At 38.1% G+C, this 27219-nt stretch overlaps 1 protein-coding gene across 2 annotated transcripts; it reads right to left on the reverse strand.

The window, feature by feature from the left end:
- Positions 1 to 10128: 10128 nt before the first annotated feature.
- LOC140609994 (olfactory receptor 6C1) lies at positions 10129 to 14373 on the reverse strand. 2 transcript variants are annotated; one of them, XM_072785415.1, is made up of 2 exons: positions 14174 to 14373; positions 10129 to 11104 (listed from the first exon to the last, which is right to left on the reverse strand). In XM_072785415.1, the coding sequence occupies exon 2, from the start codon at positions 11065 to 11067 to the stop codon at positions 10129 to 10131; it is 939 nt and encodes a 312-aa protein (XP_072641516.1). In that variant the 5' UTR covers positions 11068 to 11104; positions 14174 to 14373. The 2 variants fall into 2 exon arrangements, with proteins under 2 accessions (XP_072641516.1, XP_072641505.1); XM_072785404.1 differs by having other exon boundaries at positions 14146 to 14373.
- Between the last annotated feature and the right edge of the window lie 12846 nt (positions 14374 to 27219).

Genomic DNA, 27219 nt, shown 5'->3' on the forward strand with positions numbered 1-27219 from the left:
GACCACAGCTTTGTAGTACAACCTGAAGTCTGGCATTGTGATGTCCCCAGCTATTGTTTTCTTTTTTAAAATTCCCCTGACGGGATCCCTGGGTGGCGCAGCGGTTTAGCGCCTGCCTTTGGCCCAGGGCACGATCCTGGAGAACCGGGATCGAATCCCACATCGGGCTCCCTGTGCATGGAGCCTGCTTCTCCCTCTGCCTATGTCTCTGCCTCTCTCTCTCTCTCTGTGTGACTATCATAAATAAATAAAAATTAAAAAAAAAATAAAATAAAATTCCCCTGGCTATTTGGGGTCTTTTCTTATTCCACACAAATCTTAAAATAATTTGATCTAACTCTCTGAAGAAAGTCCATGGTATTTTGATAGGGTTTTGATGCCTTTAATGTCTTTTTATTGTCTGATTGCTGAAGCTAGGACTTCCAGTACTACGTTGAATAGCAGTACTGAGAGTGGACATCCCTGTCTTGTTTCTGATTTTAGGGAAAGGCTCCCAGTGCTTCCCCATTGAGAATTATATTTGTTGTGGGTTTTCGTAGGTGGCTTTTAAGATGTTGAGGAATGTTCCCTCTATCCCTACACTCTGAAAAGTTTTGATGAGGAATGGATGCTGTATTTTGTCAAATGCTTTCTTTATCTAATGAGAGGATCATATAGTTCTTGGGTTTTCTCTTGCTGATATGATGAATCACATTGATTGTTTTACAAGTGTTGAACCAGCCTTGTGTCCCGGGGATAAATCCTACTTGGTCATGGTGAATAATTTTCTTAATGTATTGTTGGATCCTATTGGCTAGTATCTTGTTGAGAATTTTTGCATCCATGTTCTTCAGGGATATTGCTCTATAATTCTCCTTTTTGGTGAGGTCTTTGTCTGGATTTGGATTTAAGGTGATGCTGGCCTCATAGAACGAATTTGAAGTACTCCATCTCTTTCTATCGTTCCAAACAGCTTTAGTAGAATAGGTATGGTTTCTTCTTTAAACGCTTGATAGAAATCCCCTAGGAAGCCATCTGGACCTGGTCTCTTGTGTCTTGGGAAGTTTTTGATGACTGCTTCAATTTCCTCCCTGGTTATTGGCCTCTTCAGGGTTTCTATTTCTTCCTCTTCCAGTGTTGGTAGTTTATGGTTTTCCAGGAATCTGTCCATTTCTACTAGATTGCCTGATTTATTGGCGTATAGGTGTTCATAATATGTTTTTAAAAATGTTTGAATTTCCTTGGTGTTGGTAGTGATCTCTCCTTTCTCATTTATGATTTTATTAATTTGAGTCTTCTCTCTCTTCTTTTTAATAAGTCTGGCTAATGGTTTATCTATCTTATTAATTCTTTCAAAGAACCAACTCCTTCACAGATAACATGATACTGCTGTACATAGAAAACCCAAAAGACTCCACCCCATGATTGCTAGAACTCATACACCAATTTGGCAGCGTGGCAGGATAGAAAATCAATGCTCAGAATTCAATGGCATTTTTATACACTAACAATGAGACTGAAGAAAGAGAAATTAAGGAGTCAATCCCATTTACAATTGCACCCAAAAGCATAAGATACCTAGGAATAAAACTAACCAAACAGGTAAAGGATCTATACCCTAAAAACTATAGAACGCTTCTGAAAGATTGAGGAAGACACAAAGAGATGGAAAAATATTCCATTCTCATGGATTGGAAGAATTAATATTGTGAAAATGTCAATGTTACCCAGGGCAATTTACACGTTTAATGCAATCCCTATCAAAATACCACGGACTTTCTTCAGAGCACTGGAACAAATCATCTTAAGATTTGTGTGGAATCAAAAAAGACCCCGAATAGCCAGGGGAATTTTAAAGAAGAAAACTATATCTGGGGGCATCACAATGCCAGATTTCAGGTTGTACTACAAAGCTGTGGTCATGAAGACAGTGTGGTACTGGCACAAAAACAGACACATAGATCAATGGAACAGAATAGAGAACCCAGAATTGGACCATCAACTTTATGGTCAACTAATATTCGATAAAGGAGGAAAGACTATCCACTGGAAGAAAGACAGCCTCTTCAATAAATGGTGCTGGGAAAATTGGACATCCACATGCAGAAGAAGGAAACTAGACCACTCTCTTTCACCATACACAAATATAAACTCAAAACGGATGAAAGATCTAAATGTGAGACTATATTCCATCAAAATCCTAGAGGAGAACACAGGCAACACCCTTTTTGAACTCGGCCACAGTAACTTCTTGCAAGATACATCCACGAAGGCAAAAGAAACAAAAGCAAAAATGAATTATTCAGACTTCATCAAGATAAGAAGCTTTTGCACAGCAAAGGATATAGTCAACAAAACTAAAAGACAACCTACAGAATGGGAGAAGATTTTTGCAAATGACCTATCGGATAAAGGGCTAGTTTCCAAGATCTATAAAGAACTTCTTAAACTCAACACCAAAGAAACAAACAATCCAATCATGAAATGGGCAAAAGGCATGAAGAGAAATCTCACAGAGGAAGACATAGACATGGCCAACAAGCACATGAGATAATGCTCTGCATCAAATGCCATCAGGGAAATACAAATCAAAACCACAATGAGATACCACCTCACACCAGTGAGAATGGGAAAAATTAACAAGGCAGGAAACCATAAATGTTGGAGAGGTTGGGGAGATAAGGGAACCCTCTTAAACTGTCGGTGGGAATGTGAACTGGTGCAGCCACTCTGGAAAACTGTGTGGAGGTTCCTCAAAGAGTTAAAAATAGACCTGTCCTGCGACCCAGCAATTGAACTCTTGGGGATTTACCCCTAAGATACAGACAGATGCAATGAAACGCTGGGACACCTGTACCCCGATGTTTCTTGCAGCAATGTGCACAATAGCCAAACTGTGGAAGGAGCCTCGGTGTCCATCGAAAGATGAATGGATAAAGAAGATGTGGTTTATGTATACAATGGAATATTACTCAGCCATTAGAAACGACAAATACCCACCATTTGCTTCAATGCGGATGGAATGGAGGGTATTATGCTGAGTGAAGTAAGTCAATTAGAGAAGGACAAACATTATATGTTCTCATTCATTTGGGGAATATAAATAATAGGGAAAGGGAATAGAAGGGAAGGGAGAAGAAATGTGTGGGAAATATCAGAAAGGGGGACAGAACATAAAGACTCCTAACTCTGGGAAACGAACTAGGGGTGGTGGAAGGGAGGAGGGCGGGGGGTGGATGTGAGTGGGTGACGGGCACTGAGGGGGGCACTTGTCAGGATGAGCACTGGGTGTTATTCTGTATGTTGGTAAATTGAACGCCAGTAAAAAATAAATTTATTATAAAAAATTGAACACCAATAAAAATACATTTATTATTAAAAAATATAAAAATAAAAATAGAATAAAATAAAGCCAAGTACTTTTTCCATAAGAAAAAAGAAAAAAAACAGAAAGGCAAAATATTTATTCAATCTGAAGAGATACCAGAGTATTATACTGAGTGAAATAAGTCAATTGGAGAAGGACCAACATTATATGGTCTCATTCATTTGAGGAATATAAATAACAGTGAACGGAAATAAAGGGGAAAGGAGAAAAATGAATGAAAAATATCAGAAAGGGAGACAGAACATGAGAGATTCCTAACTCTGGGAAACATACTAGGGGTGGTGGAAGGGGAGGTGGGCGGGGGGTGGGGGTGACTGGGTGGCGGGTACTGAAGTGGGCACTGGATGGGATGAGCACTGGGTGTTATTCTATATGCTGGCAAATTGAACACCAATAAAAAATAAATTTATTAAAATAAATATATAAATAAGTTAATTAATTAAAAGAAACAAAACCGAAGAACATATGGGAGAGGGGAGAAAGATAAAAGAGAGAGAGAGACAAACCATAAGCGACAGAGAAGAAACTTAGGGTTAATGGGAGGATTAGGGTGGGAGATGATAGAGATGGGTAATGGATTTTAGGAGGGCGCTTGTTATGAGGAGGCACTGGGTGTCATATGTAAGTAATGAATCACTGAATTCTACTCCTGAAACCAGTATTGCAGTATATTAACTAATTAGATTTAAAAATTTTTTGAAAGGAAAACATTATTAAAAAAACAGGTAAAATTTTTAAGTGTAATTATGTCTTTTTCTGAGTTTGTACTTGCTTAGCATCTCCTCGTAATGCTAGATTCTGATACATATATGTCAGAACCAGGCTAAGAATGGTGAATGTACACAAAGGACAAATTTAAACTTAACTACCTGAGGTGAGATAATTACAGAGGTTCTAAATGATACATGGTCAGCTTCATGAAGCAGAACAAGATGGTCCTTCTGCTGCCAAGGGAATCTAGGTGGTGCTTTCATGTTCAGGTACTCAGAATCATCTGAATCCACAGAGATGCCTTCCTTCCAATGATCAGTTCCCATTTTTCCCAGTCAGTGTTCTAACATTAACGTAAGACATGTGAAGAAGTTGTGAATTAAATCAACTGGATATTTAAGGAACAGGATTTAATATTTGCAGGATCAGAATTTAATATTGGTGACGTCATCTCTTCATTTATGATGCTAGATAGGATTTCTTCTCTACCAATGCCAATGGTTCTTGGTCACACCACTTAGAAGAATGAAGAGGTAGACCAGATAGAGTGATGGGCAGCAAAGCAGAATTTATTGAGTGATAGTACAAAGCTCCCAAAGAGGGAGGGGACCTGAGAGGGTTACTATCAGAGTCTCTAAGTCTAGGGGTTTTATGGGTTTGTTGGTGAGCTGATTCAATATAATTAACCCTCCATGAGCTTGTCATCCAATCAGGTCGTGGTTATCTACCTATCACATGGGGAAGAGTGAAGCACTCTTTCCAGGGAGGTGTAGAATCCTTTTAAGGGTGGTTTTCTCCTAGGGTCCCTTGTCCATGCCTGCTTTTCTTCCAACTATCCTTCATCAATGAGAAGATTGAAGCAAAATTACATTTTTTTCTTTAAGCTGTCTAAGGGATTTAGAAGCAGCCAGCTCCTACATAAGCCTTGTATTCAGTATTCAATTTTATTCAACTTTGCTTTTAGTAGGCATTTATTCTTGGTGATTTCTGCATTGTTAATGTGTCCATGTGGACTACCAGTGTTTCAGTGTCTAATGGAATCGTTGCTGACTTCAAATCAAGCCAGGTTAATAAATTGGCTCAAAATTCTTATTTCTTTGAGAGCTGTTACCTGGATAGGCTTTGTATATATATACAACTGCAGTTGTAGAGAACAGAATTTATTATAGCTAGTTAAATGTAAATCAATTTAATGTAATGTACAAATTAAGGAATTATCAAGAGAGTTAAAGGCAGATTTTAGGAAGAGCTTCCTGGAGTGATCTCAAAGCTGCTTTACAAAATTGAGTCCTCATGAGAACTGATCCTCAGGAATCTAGGGCTATTGTTACAAAATTTATGGTCATTGGAATCTGCTGTGATCTACACCACCAATGTAGATGCTTAACTATAGCAATGTTTAAAGTTTGTATCTTTTATGAATGCATCTGGTTGGCAGAACTAAAATTTACATTTATAATTCTAGCTTTATGGACAATGGAAAATGTAGTCTTTGCAGTCTTCGTATATAGACACATAATTGACGGAATTTGGTAGATGCAAAATGTGTAAGTCCATAATAAAATATTTTTAGAGTAGTGATGTGTAAAAAAGAAATAATCATTATTGTCATCCCCAATTTATGGATGAGGGAGTACCACATGATGTACTATACAAGGACATTTGTCCTACAGACAATGTTGTGATACATAAAGCCAAATTGTTTTTGAGTAAACTGCATGTCGTTGGCTGTATGACATTCAAGTAAAGCTGATATTATTTAAGATCATAGTAATAGTTTTAATTTATTAAGCATTTATAGGGTACCAGGCATATTTGTAAGTCTTTTGCAAGCCTTATATAAATCAATATTTACAACTACTCTCTGAAGAAATTCCTATTATCCTCCCTAATTTTTATATTAGGAAGCTGACTCATGGAGAGTTTAGCTAATTTTTCCAAGGTCACACAAATAGAACTGTGTTTCTGGGGATTATATAAAGTGAAAGATGGAGTACATGAGTTGTTACTGAGACTTGAAAGGATCTGTCTCAAGGAAGCCATTGATATGTGCCAAGTAAATGGCATTGTTGTGTACCATTGTGATATTTCACTATCGTCTATATGAAAACATCTCAAATTAAGAAAACATTGAAAGTGTGTTATCTATAGGAGTCTAATCATAGGGTTCCATCTGGTACCTTAATGATTAAAATATAAGATTTTTCCCCATATATGTCCGCAGGGGAGATGCTGGGAGGTAGATCTAAATAGAAAAGAGAGGTTCTTTCTGTTGAGTAAGGAGTTTAAAGGTTCTGCTATTGTTACAAGGGTTATAGAGATTTTTGTCTATGATTCTGAAAAAGAAGGGGTTCTAGAAAACCCAGGCATAGAAACTTACTTAAACAAAATATCAGGACAGAATAATTATAATTATTCAAGGCAAGAGATAAAAATAGTTTAGATAGGAATAAGCATTTTGAGACCTCCATCCTTTGTTGACTAATTTAACAAATATTTTAGTTAATGGCTACACTACAATAAGCCTTTGGTATGCAATAATGAACAAAGTATTCCTTTCACTAGAAAAATACTCATAGTCCATTAATATAGTCAAGAAAGATGAAATTCCTTTATATTGCAAAAACTTCTAATTATATGATAAGCATACTGTACTATGAGGCTCATGTGATCCTATATGACTGTAAATTATAGCATTGTGGGCAATGCAATCTTTATGGAGTTACTTACAGGAAAAGCGGGTGAGTTTCTATCTCACAAAGCACTGCACTTCATTTGAAATATCCTTTTTTAAAGATTTTATTTATTTATTTATTCATGAGAGAGAGAGAGAGACAGCGACAGAGACAGAGACACAGGCAGAGGGAGAAGCAGGCTCCATGTAGTGAGCCCCACGCGGGACTCGATGCTGGGTCTCCAGGATCATGCTGAAGGTGGCGCTAAACTGCTGAGCCACCTGGACTGCCTGTGAAATATCTTATTAGATATGTTTCCTCTCCATATCTTTCCTCAAACTTCTAGATGCTGAATTGTCTCTCTCTTTCCTCCTTGATCACTCTCTCACTCACTTTCTACCTTTACTGTTTTATTCCTAGTTCCTAATAGCTCTCTAGCTTTTCTCTAGGCCTCCTAATAATTTACTTTTGAGGAAGACTAATTACAACTGTTAGGCTCTTATCCACAAGCTAGTAGGACATCTGCTTTTTAATAATGTGCCAATTACCTCCATGTATTCTGAGGTTGATGAGTGCCTATTTTTTAGGTCTATGAACTATTGTTCATATTGTTGCTACCAGGTTTCACTCTCCTCAGACAGTGGAGGACAGGTTTCAGTTACAAATAAAGTTTTGTTGTAACATACTCATAATAAAAAAAAAAGTTTATTAAATCAAATTGTTAGGGGATCCAAATATATTAAGATTTTCTCTAAATCGACTCCTAGCTCTGGGAAATGAACAAAGGGTTGTAGAAGGGGAGGTGGGAGGGGGATAGGGTGGCTGGGTGATGGGCACTGGGGGGAGCACTTGACAGGATGAGCACTGGGTGTTATACTATATGTTGGCAAATAAAACTCCAATAAAAATTTTACAAAAATAAATAAAATAACATAAAATAAAGATTTTCTCTAAGTCCTGAACTCACAACATATTTTTGAATAATTCCAGTATGTATTGCTAATTATTTTCAATGGTATATTATTATCCTCTATAGGTAAGCCCCACCACCCAAGATGTCTGACTGGCCTCCCATTTACTGACTACCATCATCTGAGTTATTATTCTATTTGAATTTATAATATCAGAAGTGTATCAGTTGACAGATGAGGTTGGCACCTCATATATTACTAGGTGTAACCCAAATAATTATAGGAATCTTTTTGGGTGGAAAAAAATAAGGTTTTGCATCATAAGAATTCCTATCATTAGAAAGTTCAATATGCAAACCTTAACAAAACGTGTTGTCATTTTTTTTACATGCTAGATTTAAAAAAAATTTAAATTGCTGTGTAACTGACATATAACACTATTAGTTTCAGGTGTACAACATAATGATTTGATATTTGTATATACTGCAAAATAGTCACCACAATAAATCTAATTAATGCCTATCAAAAAAAGCGTTAACTTCATGAAAAGTCAGTACACATCAAGTAAATTGATTTTTACATAGTTGTCAAAAGACCTAATGTAAAATAAAAGAAAATGAACACCAAATGCTTTAGAAAACATTCAATTATTTCTTTGTCATACAAAATGTCTGGTTGTGATAAAATGCTCATTTTATTTGAAGAGTTTTAAAAGCTAGCTCAGTGTTATGTACATTATTGTATGTGTTTATGTTGTAAAATATTTAGTCAGTGCTCTGATTGCTAGGGCACCAGACCATTCTAAATTATGCAAACGTATTTATTTATTCAAAAATATTTGTCTAATACCCACTACAAGGCAGACACACGTTCTAAATGAGGAGGATTAGTGACTTCTGGTAAATGTTCAACACTGCCTCTCAGGGGGGTGGAGGTGAGGGACTGATCTATAGAGCTTATCTGTTTCTAAGATGTCACTTCTCTCAAACGGCAAGTTTCAAGCTACTGATGGGAACTTTCTGAATACAGAATGGAGAAGGCACAGCACAACTGGCTCTTGGGAAGTATAGAGGCAGGCCCCTGCACACCACTGCTGGGAGCACATCATTTTATCTGCAAAGGAGGCCAGAGGTCCCTGCTCTCATGGGGTGAGAGATATGAGAGGATATAGACAATAAGCAATGAACATGATTGATTAGCAAATTATGAGTCTTTTATAAATTAATAACTATGTTGTAAAGGGGAGAAAATTGAATAACCTTGGAAGAGGGGAGCTTCTGTAATTTTAAGTAGTGTCATTGAGGGAGGCCTTATTGAGGTGAGGTGTGGATATCTGGGAGAGGAGTGTGTTGGACTTAAGAACCATTTAGTGTAAATACACTAAGGTCTTAGGAGGAAAATCATGTTATTTGAAAGAAAGATTTATTGGTATCTTCCTTTATAATACTATTAAGTGTATTGGTTTTTGTCCTGTGGAACCTCCAGTAAAGGACTGAAGAAATGCAGTTATAGTGGGCTTGTACTGAATTTTGTTGCAATGATTTTTCTACAAACAAAGCATAGTATGAAACAAGGTTTTGTGTCATTTTCACATAAATGAGCTGTACATGTAAGCTGTTAGATCAAAATGGCCAGAAAAAGTAAGAGAATGTTATAGCTCTTAGTCATTATTATCCAAAAGATCAGTTTAACATCAAGCATTTATTCAAATATACCACAGTAAATTTGTGGTCATATCTAGTACCTAGGAATATATATTTCTTCAGGCTTTTTTAAAGAACTGGTATGGAGTATGTGGTAATTATGGAGTTTCAAGAAGTAGGGACTACTTCAAGTTTAAGCTGAGAAATTATATGGCACAGTAAAATTTTAAATTGGGTACCTGAGAAATATTTTGAGATTTCTCAAAAAAAGTAATTATATAATTTTTTTAGTTACACATTTTTTACACGGTTACTAAGTGTGCTCTTATATGGAGAAGATAGTGTCTGTAATACTCCAGTAAGACTAAGCTATATTTATTGTCTTTGTATGGTAAATAAATAATAATGTTAAACATGACAATATTTTCTGAATTCCATGAAAGAGTGTTTCCTGGTGAAATTATAAACAGTTTTAACCCATTGATCTTGTGGTGTTTTTGTCTTTCTTTGATTTTCTAAGCATTACTGTGAAAAAAGTGGAATTTAAAGATATTTAGAAGAGGGAAATGAGGCCAACCTCATAGTTATAGAGTGGAAAGACTAGTTTAAAGGAAGGGAAGTGCAATGAAAAGGGATTGGAATTTAAATGGAAAAAATATCTATGAATTCAAATATCCTCAGCAAACTGCTAGCAATAGAAATATAAGCAATGAAATAGAACTCTAGTGAGGCTACATGGGCATTGTTAGACTTTGAGAACTCTGTTTTTTGTTTACTTGTTCTTCATTATGCCTCTAATTTATGACAGCGCTTTTATTTTTTCATTTGCTTGAGAAAAATACAATCTTCCTTGCCCTGTCCAGGAAGGCTCGCTTGACTTGCTGGTTCCTTAGGCTGTAAATAAAGGGGTTCAGCATGGGGGCTACCGAGGTGTTTAGCACAGCAACTCCCTTGCTCAGAGACACTCTGTCTTTTGCTGCTGGGTTAATATACATGAAAATGCAGCTGCCATAGGAGATAGAGATGACAATCATGTGGGAAGAACAGGTGGAAAAGGCCTTTGTCCTCTGACTAGTAGAAGGAATCTTCAAAATTGTTCTGAGGATATATATGTAGGACAGAATTATTATCACCAATGTGAACATTAACGTAAAAACAGCACAGGAAAAACCCACTATCTCTAAGAATCTAGTGTCTGAACAAGAAAGATGTAGTAAGGGGAAATAGTCACAGGTAAAATGGTCTATAACATTGGACTTACAATAATCAAGCTGTATGAACAGCATGAGTGATGGGAATATGATTAAGAATGAAGCCGACCAAGAAGCAAAGACAAGGAGTATGCAGACTCTGGGATTCATGATGGTCATGTAATGCAGAGGTTTGCAGATGGCAATGTATCGGTCATAGGACATGGCAGCCAGCAGGTAAAATTCAGTGACTCCCAACAGAATGAAAAAAAATAACTGAGCCATACAATCATTAAAGGAAACAGTTTTATCTCCTGTAATCAGGGTGCTCAGGAACTTGGGTATGCTCACAGTTGTGAATGAAATCTCAAGTAAGGAGAAGTTTCTGAGGAAGAAATACATGGGGGTCTGGAGGTGGGAATCCAGCAGGGTGAGGGTGATAATGGTCAGGTTCCCAGTGATGCTGAGCATGTAGGTGATAAGCAGAAAGACAAAGATCACCTCCTGAAGCTGTGGGTCATCTGACAATCCCAGGAGGATAAAATCTGTTAGTTCTGTGTGGTTTCTCATTTTTCAGTTGCTTATTTGTGGTTCTCCTGCCAGATTTCTAGAAGAAAACACAAGGAATAAACTCGAAGAGTTAATTAACAAAGGTCTAAGTGTAGAGCCAGAATCTGGCTGAATTGGTGTGTCATTTTATGTAGAGGGAAAATTTTATGAATCTTCAATGGATTTTTCCCAGCCCATCATACATCTGTGCTGAAATCCCCTGGGAACTACTCCACTACATTGTGTATGTGTGCAAGTGACAGCAGATTGTGATCTTTAAAGGCATTGCAACACAGTCCTGTGCCTGGAAGTCATAGGAGGCTTAAAAGAAACACTTTTCTTTATTTATTGAAGTGATGTTGAGTTTGTAGTTGCATCACAAATGCCAATCAGGCAAAATTCTTTATGGAATGCTGAATTCCTAGCTGCACAGCTACTAGGTTGTGTCTATTAAATTTCATTAAATTTAAGTTTCATTAAATTTCTTATATTTCATTCTTTTAATTAACTTTACTTCTGCTCAAAACAATACTCTTCCTTTATCAGGGTTTGCTTTTCCTAGGAAGTACTGGTTCTTCATAACATCTAGGAGCTTCAAAATGCATTTTTATCAAATAAACAATATTTGATTTCAATCCCAAAATTGACATTTCTGCATTAAATTTCCTGGCTTCTACTGGCTTTGGAGAACCTGGTTTAAAAAGGTATATTATCACTCCATTATCATAAAGGATGAAATGATGCCATTTACAACCTAAAAATAATTATGCTAACTGAAATAAGTCAGTCAGAGAAAGACAAATAGCATACAATTGCATTCATATGGATTTTAAGAAACCAAACAAACTGGCAAAGGGTAAGGGGAATGAGAGAAGCAAACCAAGAAACATACTCTTAACTATAGAGAATAAACTAATAAAAACCTGAGGAAGGTGAGGGGGGGATGGGTAAAACAGGAGATGGGGATGAAGGAGGGCATCTGTGATGAGTATCAGGCATTGTATCCAAGTGTTGAGCCACTATGTTCTACAACTGAAACTAATACTGTGTTAACAAGCAGGAATTTAAATAAAACTTTTTTTTTAAAACAAAGGTATATTATTACTCTTCCATAGGTAATTATGTGTCAATGCACTGCATTTTTAACCTTATTTCAACTTTTTTGCATATTCTTGATTTCTCTTAACTTTCCAATCAATTTTAATAGCTTCTGAAAAATAATAACTTGACTGACACTCTTTAAACCTTTGAGGGAATGAATGAAAAGCTGTGAAGAAAGGTATTAATATATATAGAAAGTTCATGTGAGCATCACTGAAAAGGAGTACTTAAAGTCTAATTTTCAAGGATCAGCAAAAATTGGCTTAAAGAGTCTACCAAGAGATGGTGCAATATAACTGACTCAGAAGAAGTATACTATCCTATTTATAAAGACAATCAATGGATGTATTGACAATCAATGGACTGTATTCATTTACCAACATCAACTAAACCTGGTGTGTGTTATTCATTCATTCATTCATTCATTCATTCATTCAGCAGCCTCTGAGGAGAAAAAAAACCTCAATGTTTAATTAGGTGCATATGATTCCTCAAGCCTGAAGCCATCCAAGGAAGTATTCATGCAGAGTATGAAAGGTATCTCTAACATTTAGCTCATCTTTTTATTTATGAATGTAGATCCATATTTCCCCCTGGAAGAACATGGTTTAGGTTAAACTTAAATTATCTTTCAATCATTTCATCAAAATCAAGAACTCCTTCTAAGGACTCCTGAGACAGACCCTTTGAACTATTCAAAATGTCAGCTAGCAATAATAGTTCATATTTGTCAAATAAGATGGCCACAAAGTACCTTCAAGGTTTCCTTCTGAAATTATCCCATGTCATGCCCCTTTAAAATTGTTACCATCAGGTTAGTATTAACAACGATGGTTCAGATAAACTAGATACTGATGACTTCTTGATGCCCAAGATGAGAAAGGGACTCTGTATAAAAGAATACATTAAGTTTGAAGCACCAAAGGATGTTCTTTTAAGACACTGAGATGAGAGCCTTAGACTGACTGCATTTATTTCTGGTGCATTTTGCTGTTGTTGTTAATGTCTTGGGTGCCCTGGATGGACCTGTCTCTTAGTAGAGTCTAATCGTTTCAACTCTATGTTTACTAATTTCATTCTTCTTCAGTTAAACCTCATTAAATATCATTAGGGGGACTTTACACATCATATCTTCCAAGCCATGTCCTTTATTGATCACCTCACTGTTTCTACTTTATTTTATTATTTTTTAATTTATATTTTTATTGGTGTTCAATTTGCCAATAAATAGAATAACACCCAGTGCTCATCCCATCAAGTGCCCCCCTCAGTGCCCGTCACTCAGTCACCTCCACCCCCCGCCCACCTCCCCTTCCACACCACTAGTTCGTTTCCCAGAGTTGGGGGTCTCTCATGTTCTGTCTTCCTTTCTGATATTTCCCACTCGTTTTTACTTTAAATAGTTGTTCAGGGTTTAGGATAATACATTAGAGGGAAGGAAAGTTTTTTTAATTCAGTATTGTGGGTAAAATCTAGTTTGGCTTCATAATTACTTTAAATTTACTTGAAACTGCTCAGTCTTTCTGAACTTTGGGCCATGACACAGGTTTTCTTTAGCAGCTTCTCTTTTCCTGAGTGAAGCAAAGACTCCTCTAGAGAACCCACCAAGTGGCTGGAAGGATTGTATCTCTAGCAGTTTATGGCAATTATCAATTCCTACCCTCCAAGTTTCAGTTCTTTATTTAGTCATCTGTAATCAAGGAAAAAAGTAAAGCACATAACCTGAATATAAGATGATGCTATCAAAACAGTATCAGTTTCTTATTTATGACACTCTAAGGTAGATTACTATCACAGAAAGTATATAGGCTCTGTGGTTAGAGAAATATGGGTTAAAAATACAAATGGGCCACTTAATAGATTTGTGACTTTGAATGGTCCTTTATTTTCTTAAGTATCAGTCTTCTTTGTTTACCATGGATGTGAAATTCAAGGGCATTTTGGGAATTAATTGAAATAGTATAAATGAAAGTGCTATATAAGCCATGTGGCACTTACTATGCTTTTCGAAGAGCTGGTTTTTTACCTTATTTTCTTTTAGTGTGAACTGATTTCCAATTTGGGGCAGAATATTCATGGTTACTGTGATTAAGCAAAGGCATTATTTTTCCCAATGACATACTAAAGATTTGTATATTCTATCTCATTCAGTCTTTATGACACAACTATGGAACTTTATCTTTATTCCCAAATGAAGCACTGGAGTCAGTTTGGTTTTGTACCTTAGATATATTCATATAAGTAATAAGTGTTCAATGTAGCCAGGAATTACCTAGAGTTAGTCTATTCTCTAAAAGAAAGTACTACCTAGCCTATATTCAGTTAGAAACACAGGCACACAAATGGAAATTTCCTGCTTTTCACTTAACAGAGAAGGAAAAAAATGATGTAATAAAACAAAATATACTACTATCTATATTCAGTGGCAAAATAGAACTCCAATATACCCTATTTAATCTAATTAAAAATTGAGCTGATAAGCAATGAAACAATGATAAGGTTTGGGAGACTCCATTGCCTCCTATATTTCTGACTTACCTCTAATTTTCATACAGGATCACTAACAAATAGAATGGCTGGAATAGAAAACATAAGAGCAGTTGCTACTGTTGTATGCAGGGAAACCAGCATTCTGGACATAATTCCTCTCGGTGAACCCCTTTTCTTTCTATGTTAAGGTTTTTTTCCTTAAAATTTCCATTTTATCTAGAGGGAATATATTTCTTTGTGTACAGAGCATGAGAAAGGAGAAATTATATGAAGAAGAAAAAATATCAGAAGGTGTTTTAAGCAATGTGGTATGGTTTCTGCACAAATAAAATGTAGCATCAGCCACATGTCTTATCTATTCACTTTGCTGCTGGCTCACAGGGAATAATTCAGTGAATCAAAATTGCCAGAACAGGACTACACACAAAACACCAAGGAATATAAAACATCATACACATTAGTAATGAATTTGAAAAGGAAGCTTAGGGGACAGTGTCCAAAGAGACAGGAAAAAAAAAGCTAGCAAATAACCACACTAGGTAAAGTTTGTTTCCCTTGACATTATTTTTCAGAGATTAAAAACTGAACATCTAGTTCCTAATGCACATTGCTACTGACAGCATATTTAATCTATGCCATTTTTAAAAACTTGAAAATTCTCTTTATAGTGCTAAGTCCATTCCTTACTCCATATATTTAATCTTCCTTCCCATAAGAATTTTTGGTTCACTAATACTGCTAATACTTTATACTATTTTGTCTTCTCACTCTTTGCTCACCAACAGTGACAGCTAAAGCGTTTCTTGCTTTGATTGATAAAAGTTCCAATATATATGCCAAGTATAATATTAGTAATTATTACACTCCCTGAATGTACTATAATAATATAACCATGCCCAAATTCTATCATCTGAGTGTAAAACACCAATAAAATTGTGCATGACCTATGTAAAAGCTATAAATATTTGCCAGTTCTCACAGTTTTAAATATGCATGAAATAAAGGCAAGTTTTTGTTTCTTTGTTGTGGTTTTCTTTTTTTTAAAAAATAAATTTATTTTTTATTGGTGTTCAACTTACCAACATACAGAATAACACCCAGTGCTCATCCCATCAAGTGCCACCTCAGTGCCCATAATCCATTTCCCCCCCGCCCCCCGCGCCCTCCTCCCCTTCCACCACCCCTAGTTCGTTTCCCAGAGTTAGGAGTCTTTATGTTCTGTCCCCCTTTCTGATATTTCCCACACATTTCTTCTCCCTTCCCTTATATTCCCTTTCACTATTATTTATATTCCCCAAACGAATGAGATCATACACTGTTTGTCCTTCTCTGATTGACTTACTTCACTCAGCAAAACCCTCCAGTTCCATCCACGTTGAAGAAAATGGTGGGTATTTGTCGTTTCTAATGGCTGAGTAATATTCCATTGTATACATAAACCACATCTTCTTTATCCATTCATCTTTCGATGGACACTGAGGATCCTTCCACAGTTTGGCTATTGTGGACATTGCTGCTATAAACATCGGGGAGCAGGGGTCCCGGCTTTTCATTGCATCTGCATCTTTGGGGTAGATCCCCAGCAGTGCAATTGCTGGGGCGTAGGGCAGGTCTATTTTTAACTCATTGAGGAACCTCCACACAGTTTTCCAGAGTGGCTGCACCAGTTCACAACCCACCAACAGTGGAAGGGGGCTCCCTTTTCTCCGCATCTTCTCCAACATTTGTGGTTTCCTGCCTTGCCAATTTTTCCCATTCTCACTGGTGTGAGGTGATCTCATTGTGGTTTTGATTTGTATTTCCCTGATGGCAAGTGATACAGAATATTTTCTCATGTGTGTGTTGGCCATGTCTATGTCTTCCTCTGTGAGATTTCTGTTCATGTCTTTTGCCCATTTCCTGATTGAATTGTCTGTTTCTTTGCTGTTGAGTTTAATAAGTTCTTTATAGATCTTGGGAACTAGCCCTTTATCTGATATGTCATTTGCAAATATCTTCTCCCATTCTGTAGGTTGTCTTTGAGTTTTGTTGACTGTATCCTTTGCTGTGCAAAAGCTTCTTATCTTGATGAAGTCCCAATAGTTCATTTTTGCTTTTATTTCTTTTGCCTTCGTGGATGTATCTTGCAAGAAGTTACTGTGGCCGAGTTCAAAACAGGTGTTGCCTGTGTTCTCCTCTAGGATTTTGATGAAATCGTGTCTCACATTTAGATCTTTCATCCATTTTGAATTTATCTTTGTGTATGGTGCAAAAGAGTGGTCTAGTTTCATTCTTCTGCATGTGGATGTCCAATTTTCCCAGCACCACATACTGAAGACACTTTCTTCCAGTAGATAGTCTTTCCTCCTTTATCAAATATTAGTTGACCATAAAGTTGAGGGTCCACTTCTGCGTTCTCTATTCTGTTCCATTGATCTATGTGTCTGTTTTTGTGCCAGGACCACACTGTCTTGATGACCACAGCTTTGTAGAACAACCTGAAATCTGGCATTCTGATGCCCTCAGATATGGTTTTCTTTTTTAAAATTCCCCTATCTATTCGGGGTCTTTTCTGATTCCACACAAATCTTAAAATAATTTTTTCTAACTCTCTGAAGAAAGTCTATGGTATTTTGATAGGGATTGCATTAAAAGTGTAAAATGCCCTGGATAACAGTGACATCTTCACAATATTAATTCTGCCAATCCTTGAGCATGGAGAATTTTTCCATCTCTTTGTGTCTTTCTCAATTTCTTTCAGAAGTGTTCTATAGTTTTTAGGGTATGGTTCCTTTACGTCTTTGGTTAAGTTTATTCCTAGGTATCTTATGCTTTTGGGTGCAATTGTCAATGGGAATGACTCCTTCATTTCTCTTTCTTCAGTCTCATTCTTAGTGTATAGAAATGCCACTGAATTCTGGGCATTGATTTTGTATCTTGCCACGCTGCCAAATTGCCATATGAGTTCTAGGAGTCTTGGGGTGGAAGCCTTTGTGTTTTCTATGTAGAGTATCATGTCATCGGCAAAGAGGGAGAGTTTGAATTCTTTGCCAATTCGAATGCCTTTAATGTCTTTTTGTTGTCTGATTGCTGAGGCTAGGACTTCCAGTGCTATGTTGAATAGTAGTGGTGAGCCCGGACACCCATGTCTTGTTCCTGATCTTAGGGGAAAGGCTCCCAGTGCTTCCCCGTTGAGAATGACATTTGCTGTGGGCTTTTCTTAGATGCCTTTTAAGATGTCGAGGAATGTTCCCTCTATCCCTACACTCTGAAGAGTTTTGATCAGGAATGGATGATGTATTTTGTCAAATGCTTTCTCTGCATCTAATGAGAGGATCATATGGTTCTTGGTTTTTCTCTTGCTGATATGATGAATCATTTTGATTGTTTTACAAGTGTTGAACCAGCCTTGTGTCACGGAAATAAATCCTACTTGGTCATGTTGAATAATTTTCTTAATGTATTGTTGTATCCTATTGGCTAGTATCTTTTTGAGAATTTTTGCATCCGTGTTCATCAGAGATTTTGTTCTGTAATTCTCCTTTAGGTGCGGTCTTTGTCTGGTATTGGAATTAAGGTGATGCTGGCCTCATAGAACGAATTTGGAAGTACTCCATCTCTTTCTATCTTTCCAAACAGCTTTAGTAGAATAGATATGTTTTCTTCTTTAATCTTTTGATAGAATTCCCCTGAGAAGCCGTCTGGCCCTGGCCTTTTGTGTCTTGGGAGGTTTTTGATGACTGCCTCAATCTCTTCCCTGGTTGTTGGCCTGTTCAGGTTTTCTATTTCTTCCTGTTCCAGTTTTGGTATTTTTTGGCTTTCCAGAAATATGTCCATTTCCCCTGGATTGCCTAATTTATTGGTGTATAGCTGTTCATAATATATTTTTAAAATCGTATGTATTTCCTTGGTGTTGTAGTGATCTCTCCTTTCTCATTCATGATTTTATTAATTTGAGTGTTTTTTCTCTTTTTTAAATAAGGATGGCTGATGGTTTATATATCTTATTAATTCTTTCAAAGAACCAACTCCTGGTTTTGTTGATCTGTTCCACAGTTCTTCTGGTATCGATTTCGTTGAGTTCTGCTGGAATCTTTATTAACTCTCTTCTTCTGCTGGGTGTAAGATCTATTTGCTGTTTTTTTCTAGCTCCTTTAGGTGTAAGGTTAGCTTTTGTATTTGAGTTCTTTCCCGTGTTTGAATGGATGCTTGTATTGCGATGTATTTCCCCCTCAGGACTGCTTTTGCTGCATCCCAAAGATTTTGAATGGTTGTGTCTTCATTGTCATTAGTTTCCATGAATCTTTTTATTTCTTCCTTAATTTCCTGGTTCACTCTTTCATCTTTAGCAGCATGGTCCTTAACCTCCACGCGTTTGAGGTCCTTCCAAACTTCTTGTTGTGATTTAGTTCTAATTTCAAGGCATCCTAATCTTTTGGTATCGGTTCAGACCTGATTTGTGACCCAGTATGTGGTCTATACTGGAGAAAGTTCCATGTGCACTTGAGAAGAATGTGTATTTAGTTGAGTTTGGATGTAAAGTTCTGTAGATATCTGTGAAATCCATCTGGTCCAGTGTATCATTTACAGCTCTCGTTTCTTTGGAGATGTTGTGCTTAGAAGACCTATCGAGTATAGAAAGAGCTAGATTGAAATCACCAAGTATAAGGGTATTATTATCTAAGTATTTCTTCACTTTGGTTATTAATTGATTGACATATTTGGCAGCTCCCACATTCGGGGCATATATATTGAGGATTGTTAAGTCCTCTTGTTGGATAGATCCTTTAAGTGTGATACAGTGTCCCTCTTCATCTCTCACTACAGTCTTCGGGGTAAATTTTAGTTTATCTGATATAAGGATGGCTACCCCTGCTTTCTTTTGAGGACCATTTGAATGGTAAATGGTTCTCCAAACTTTTATTTTCAGGTTGTAGGTGTCCTTCTGTCTAAAATGAGTCTCTTGTAGACAGCAAATAGATGGGTCCTGCTTTTTTATCCAGTCTGAAACCCTGTGCCTTTTGATGGGGTCATTAAGCCCGTTCACATTCAGAGTTACTATTGAAAGATATGAGTTTAGTGTCATCTTGATATCTATTCAGTCCGTTTTTGTGGATTGTTGCACTGAACTTCTTCCTAAAGGGGAGTTTTAAGAGTCCCCCTTAAAATTTCTTGCAGAGCTGGTTTGGAGGTCACATATTCTTTCAGTTCCTGCCTGTCTTGGAAGCTCTTTATCTCTCCTTCCATTTTGAATGAGAGCCTTGCTGGATAAAGTATTCTTGGTTGCATGTTCTTCTCATTTAGGACCCTGAATATATCCTGCCAGCCCTTTCTGGCCTGCCAGGTCTCTGTGGAGAGGTCTGCTGTTACCCTAATATTCCTCACTATAAAAGTCAGGGATTTCTTGTCTTTTGCTGCTTTAAGGATCTTTATCTTTGGAATTTGCAAGCTTCACTATTAAATGTCGAGGTGTTGAATGGTTTTTATTGATTTTAGGGGGGGGATCTATTTCCTGGATCTGAATGCCTGTTTCCCTTCCCACTTTAGGAAAGTTTTTAGCTATGATTTGTTCAAATACATATTCTGGCCCTCTGTCCCTTTCCGTGCCCTTGGGAACCCCTATTAAATGTAGGTTTTTCTTCCTCAGGCTGTCATTTATTTCCCTTAATCTATCTTCATGGTCTTTTAATTGTTTGTCTCTTTTTTTCCTCAGTTTCACTCTTTGCCGTCAACTTGTCTTCTATGTCACTCACTCATTCTTCCACCTTGTTAACCCTAGTCGTTAGGACTTCTAGTTTGGATTGCATCTCATTCAATTGATTTTTAATTTCTGCCTGATTGTATCTAAATTCTGCAATCAGGAAGTCTCTTGAGTCCTTTATGCTTTTTTCTAGAGCCACCAGTAGCTGTATAATAGTGCTTCTGAATTGGCTTTCTGACATTGAATTGTAATCCAGATTTTGTAACTCTGTGGGAGAGGACTGTTTCTGATTCTTTCTTTTGAGGTGAGGTTTTCTTTCTAGTCATTTTGCTCAGTGCAGAGTAGCCAAAAACAAGTTGTATTGGGAAAAGGAGAAAAAGAGAGGAGAGAAAGAAGGAAAGAAAAGAGAAAAAGAAAAAAAGAAAAAAGGAAGAAAAAAAAGAAAGAGAAGGAAAAGAGAAAGAAAAAGAAAGAAAGGAAAAAAAGGTGGGGGAAGCAAACAGAAATCAAAAAGAAAAAAAAACAAAACAACACGGGGAGTATCTTCTGATACTTTAAGTCCCTTGACTTCCCCTGGAACTTGTCTGTCTAGCTGGTCTTCTGGGGGAGAGGCCTCTTGTGCTGATTTTCAGGTGTTAGCATTGGGGGAGCTGCTTTGCCCCCAGCCTGGTTCAGGGCTCCGTGGTGGTTGTTTTCCCTGTGAGGCCCCAGGAGGAACAACCGCAGTGTTGGCGGCCAGCTCTGGAGCCCTGGATTCAGCTCCCGCAGTAAGTATGGAGCTCTCAGCCTGCAGGGGCCTGGATGCTGCGGGGGCGGGGCCGCTGATCTGCTCAGCTCGGGGCAGAAGCGTCCTTGCTGTCCTGGACCCTCCCGGCCTTTGCCTGTACCAGGGGAAGGCCGGATCCTGGGCTGTGTCCCGGCGCCCTGTGCTCCCGGTCTGTGGTGTTGGATTCGCGCTCCCGCCGCGCAGCCCCCTCCGCGGAGCCGCCGCCCGAGCCCTTCCGAGCTGCTCCGGGTCCCGCCGTGCGTGCTGCAGCCCTTAGGGAGCTCGGCACGCTCTCCCCGGGGCGCAGTTGCTCTGTTACTGTCCCAGGGAGCCCGAGGGCATCCCCGCCCTCCTGGGGTCCTGCTCCAACTCCCTGCGAGTGCCTTTCCACCCAGGAAGATTGGAGAAGCTCCTGCTTTTCTGGGACGGGGCTTTCCTGTCCTGGGGACACTCGCCCCGGCCTTAGCCTGGCTCCTCGCGGGGCCCCTCCCCCTTGGAGGCCTTTTGTTTCTTTATTTCTTTTTCCCCGTCTTCCTACCTTGATAGAAGCGCGAACTCTTCTCACTGTAGCATTCCAGCTGGTCTGTCTTTAAATCTCAGGCCGATTTCGTAGATTTTCAGGATGATTTGAAGGTTATCTGGGTAATTTGGTGGGGACAGGTCATTTGGGAACCCTACTCTTCTGCAATCATGCCCCTCCCTCCAATTTCTTTCAGAATTGTTCTGTAATTGATGCAGGGAAACCCCGGGACACCTGCACCTCGATGTTTCTAGCAGCAGTGTTTACAATAGCCAAACTGTGGAAGGAGCCTCAGTGTTCATTGAAAGATGAATGGATAAAGAAGATGTGGTTTATGTATACAATGGAATATTCCTCAGCCATTAGAAACAACAAATACCCACCAATTGCTTCGAGGTAGATGGAACTGGAGGGTATTATTCTGAGTGATATAAATCAGTCAGAGAAGGACAAAATTATATGATCTCATTCATTTGGGGAATATAAAAAACAATGAAAGAGAATAAAGGGGAAAGGAGAGAAAATGAGTGGGAAATATCAGAAAAGGAGACAGGACACGAGAGACCCCTAACTCTGGGAAATGAACTAGAGGTGGTGAAAAGGGAGGTGGGCGGGGAGTTGGGGTGACAGGGTGACGGGAACTGAGGGGGGCACTTGATGGGATGAGCACTGTGTGTTATTCTATATGTTGGCCTTTGAACTCCAACAAAAAGAAATTAAAAAAAGAAGTGTTCTGTATTTTAGGGTATAGATCCTTTGCCTCCTTGGTTAGGTGTTCCTAACCAAAGGATTATTCCTAGGTATCTTATGGTTTTGGGTGCAACTGTAAATGGATTTGACTCAGTAATTTCTCTTTCTTCAGTCTCATTGTTAGTATATAGAAGTGCCACTGACTTCTGGGCATTGATTTTGTATCCTGCCACACTGCCAAATTGCCGTATGAGTTCTAGCAATCTTGGGCTGGAGTCTTTTGGGTTTTCTACGTACAGTATCATGTCTTCTGTGAAGAGGGAGACTTTGACTTCTTCTTTGCCTATTTGAATGCCTTTTATTTCTTTTTGTTGCCTGATCGCTGAGGCCAGGACTTCCAGTACTATGTTGAATAGCAGTGGTGAGAGTGGACATACCTGTTGTGTTCCTGATCTTAGGGGAAAGGTTCTCAGTGATTCCCCATTGAGAATATTTGTTGTGGCCTTTTGTAGATGGCTTTTTTTTGGTATATTTTTTATTGGTGTTCGATTTGCCAACATATAGCATAACATCCAGATGACGTCTAGTGCCCCCCTCAATGCCCGTCACGCAGTCACCTCATCTTCCCACCCACCCCCCTTTCCACCACCCCTTGCTTGTTTCCCAGAGTTAGGTGTCTCTCATGTTCTGTCACCCTCCCTGATATTTCCCACTCATTTTCTCTCCTTTCCTCTCTATTCCCTTTCACCATATTTCATATTCCCCAAATGGATGAAACCATATGTTTGTCCTTCTCTGATTGACTTTCTTCAGCACAGTACTCTCCAGTTCCTGTAGATGGATTTAAGATTCTGAGGAATGTCCCCTCCATCCCTACATTCTGAAGAGTTTTGATCAGGAATGGATGCTGTATTTTGTCAAGTGCTTTCTCTGCATCTATTGAGAGGATCATATGGTTCTTGTTTTTTCTCTTGCTGATATGATCTATCACTTTGATTGCTTTACAAGTGTTGAACCAGCCTTGCTTTCAGGGGATAAATCTCACTTGGTCATGGTGAATAATCTTCTTAATGGACTATTGGATCCTATTGGGTAGTATCTTGTTGAGAATTTTTGCATCTGTGTTTATCAGGGGTTTTGGTCTAAAATGCTCCTTTTTGGTGGGGTCTTTGTCTGGATTTGGAATTAAGGTGATGCTGGCCTTATAGAACGAGTTTGTAAGTATTCTATCCCTTTCTATATCTTTCACAATAGCTATAGTAGAATAGGTATGGTTTCTTCTTTAAACGTTTGATAGAATTCCCCCTGGGAAGTTATCTGGTCCTGGACTTTTGTGTTTTGGGAGGTTTTTGGTGACTGCTTCAATTTCATCCCTGGTTATTGGCCTGTTCAGGTTTTTTATTTTTTCGTGTTCCAGTTTTTGTATTTTGTGGTTTTCCAGAAATGCGTCCATTTCTTTAGATTGCCTAATTTATAGGCGTATAGCTGCTCATAATATGTTTTTAAAATCGTTTGTATTTCCTTGATATTGGTGGTGATCTCTCCTTTTTCAATTGTGATTTTATTAATTTGAGTCTTTTCTCTTTTTATTAATTGGAGTCTATTCTCTTTTGTTTTTAATAAGGCTGGCTAATGGTTTTTCTATCTTCTTTCAAAGAACCAACTCCTGGTTTTGTTGATCTGTTCCACAGATCTTCTGGTCTCTATTGCATTGAGTTCTGCTCGGATCTTTATTAACTCTCCTTTTTTGCTTGGTGTAGGTTTTATTTGCTGTTCTTTCTCCAGGTCATTTAGGTTCAAAATCAGCCTGCGTATTTGAGTTTTTTTCCATTTTTTGAGAGATACTTGTATTGCCATGAATTTCCCCCTCGGGCCTGCTTTTGCTTTATCCCATAGATTTAGGATGGTTTTATTTTCTTTCTCATTAGTTTCCATGAATCTTTTTAATTCTTCTCTAATTTCCTGGTTGACCCATTCCTCTTTCAGCAGAATGCTCTTTAACCTCCACGTGTTTGAGTTTCTTCCATCTTATTCCTTGTGATTGAGCTCAAGTTTCAAAACATTATGGTCTGAAAATATGCAGGGGACAATCCCAATGTTTGGTATCGGTTAAGACCTGGTTTGTGACACATTATGTGGTCTATTCTGGAGAAAGTTCCATGTGCACTTGAGAAGAATGTGTATTCAGTTGCGTTTGGATGTAAAGTTCTGTAAATGTCTTTGAAATCCATCTGGTCTAGTGTATCATTTAAAGCTTTTGTTCCTTGGAGTGATAGTGCTTAGAATATCTGTCATTTACAGAAAGCACCATGTTGAAGTCTCCCAGTATAAGTGTATTATTATCTAAGTACGTCTTAACTTTGAATATTAATTGATTGATATACTTGGCAGTTCCCACATTAGGGGCATAAATATTCATGATTGTTAGGTCTTCTTGTTGGATAGATCCTTTAAGTATGATATCGTGTCCTTTTTCATCTCTTACTACAGCCATTGGGATAAACTTTAATTTATCTGATATGAGGTATTTCCCACACATTTCTTCTCCCTTCCCTTATATTCCCTTTCACTATCATTTATATTCCCCAAATGAATGAGAACATAACACCAATATCTGATATGAGGATTGATATCCCAGCTTTCCTTTGAGGACCATTTGAATGGTAAATGGTTCTCCAAACTTTCATTTTCAGGCTATAGGTGTCCTTAGGTCTAAAATGAGTCTCTTGTAGACAGCAAATAGATGGGTCTTGCTGTTTTATCCAGTCTGAAACCGTGCGCCTTTTGATGGAATCATTAACCCCATTCATGTTCTGGGTTACTATTGAAAGATATGAATTTAGTGTCATCATAATATCTATTCAGCCCCTGTTTTTGTGGATTATTTCTTTGGGCTTCCTCTTTCTTTTACAGGGTCCCCCTTAATATTACTTGGAGAGCTGGTTTGGTGGTCACATATTCTTTCAGTTTCTGCCTCTCTTGGAAGCTCTTTATCTCTCCTTCTATTCTGAATGAGAGCCTTGTTGGATAAAGTATTCTTGGCTGCATGTTCTTCTCATTTAGGACCCTGAATAGATCCTGCCAGCCCTTTCTGGCCTGCCAGGTCTCTGTGGAGAGGTCTCCTGTTAATCTAATATTTTTCCCCATAAAAGTAAGAGATTTCTTGTCTCTTGCTGCTTTAATGATCTTCTTCTTCTTCTTCTTTTTTTTTTTACAGTGGGAAGTCCTGCAATTTTTAATTTTTTTAATTTTTTAATTTTTTTAATAAAATAATTTTTATTGGTGTTCAATTTACCAACATACAGAATAACACCCAGTGCTCATCCCGTCAAGTGTCCCCTCAGTGCCCGTCACCCACTCACACCCACCCCCCGCCCTCCTCCCCTTCCACCACCCCCAGTTCGTTTCCCAGAGTTAGGAGTCTTTATGTTCTGTCTACCTTTCTGATATTTCGCACACATTTCTTCTCCCTTCCCTTGTATTTTCTTTCACTATTATTTATATTCCCCAAATGAATGAGAACATACACTGTCCTTCTCCGATTGACTTACTTCACTCTGCATAATACCCTCCAGTTCCATTCACTTTGAAGCAAATGGTGGGTATTTGTTGTTTCTAATGGCTGAGTAATATTCCATTGTATACATAAACCACATCTTCTTTATCCATTCATCTTTCAATGGACACCGAGGCTCCTTCCACAGTTTGGCTATTATGGACATTGCTGCTATAAACATTGGGGTGTAGCTGTCCCGGCATTTCATTGCATCTGAATCTTTGGGGTAAATCCCCAACAGTGCAATTGCTGGGTCGTAGGGCAGGTATATTTTTAACTCTTTGAGGAACCTCCACACAGTTTTCCAGAGTGGCTGAACCAGTACACATTCCCACCAACAGTGTAAGAGGGTTCCCTTTTCTCCGCATCCTCTCTAACATTTGTGGTTTCCTGCCTTGTTAATTTTCCCCAGTCTCACTGGTGTGAGGTAGTATCTCATTGTGGTTTTGATTTGTATTTCCTGATGGCAAGTGATGCAGAGCATTTTCTCATGTGCATGTTGGCCATGTCTAGGTTTTCCTCTGTGAGATTTCTGTTCATGTCTTTTGCCCATTTCATGATTGGATTGTTTGTTTCTTTGGTGTTGAGTTTTTTAAGTTCTTTATAGGTCTTGGAAACTAGCCCTTTATCTGATACGTCATTTGGAAATATCTTCTCCCATTCTGTAGGTTGTCTTTTAGTTTTGTTGACTATATCCTTTGCTGTGCAAAAGCTTCTTATCTTGATGAAGTCCCAATAGTTCATTTTTGCTTTTTTTTCTTTTGCCTTCATGGATGTATCTTTCAATAAGTTACTGTGGCCGAGTTCAAAACAGGTGTTGCTTGTGTTCTCCTCTAGGATTTTGATGAAATCTTGTCTCACATTTAGATCTTTCATCCGTTTTGAGTTTATCTTTGTGTATGGTGAAAGAGAGTGGTCTAGTTTCCTTCTTCTGCATGTGTATGTCCAATTTTCCCAGCACCATTTATTGAAAAGACTGTCTTTCTTCCAATGGATAGTCTTTCCTCGTTTATCGAATATTATTTGGCCATAATGTTCAGGGTCCACTTCTGGGTTCTCTATTCTGTTCCATTGATCTATGTGTCTGTTTTTGTGCCAGTACCACACTGTCCGGATGACCACAGCTTTGTAGTACAACCTGAAATCTGGCACTGTGATGCCCCCAGATATGGTTTTCTTTTTTAAAATTCCCCTTGCTATTCGGGGTCTTTTCTGATTCCACACAAATCTTAAAATAATTTGTTCTAACTCTCTGAAGAAAGTCCATGGTATTTTGAAGGGATTGCATTAAATGTGTAATTGCCCAGGGTAACATTGACATTTTCACAATGTTAATTCTTCCAATCCATGAGCATGGAATATTTTTCCAT

Source organism: Canis lupus, chromosome 2, assembly GCF_048164855.1.
Source record: "Canis lupus baileyi chromosome 2, mCanLup2.hap1, whole genome shotgun sequence".
Classification (NCBI taxonomy): domain Eukaryota; kingdom Metazoa; phylum Chordata; class Mammalia; order Carnivora; family Canidae; genus Canis; species Canis lupus.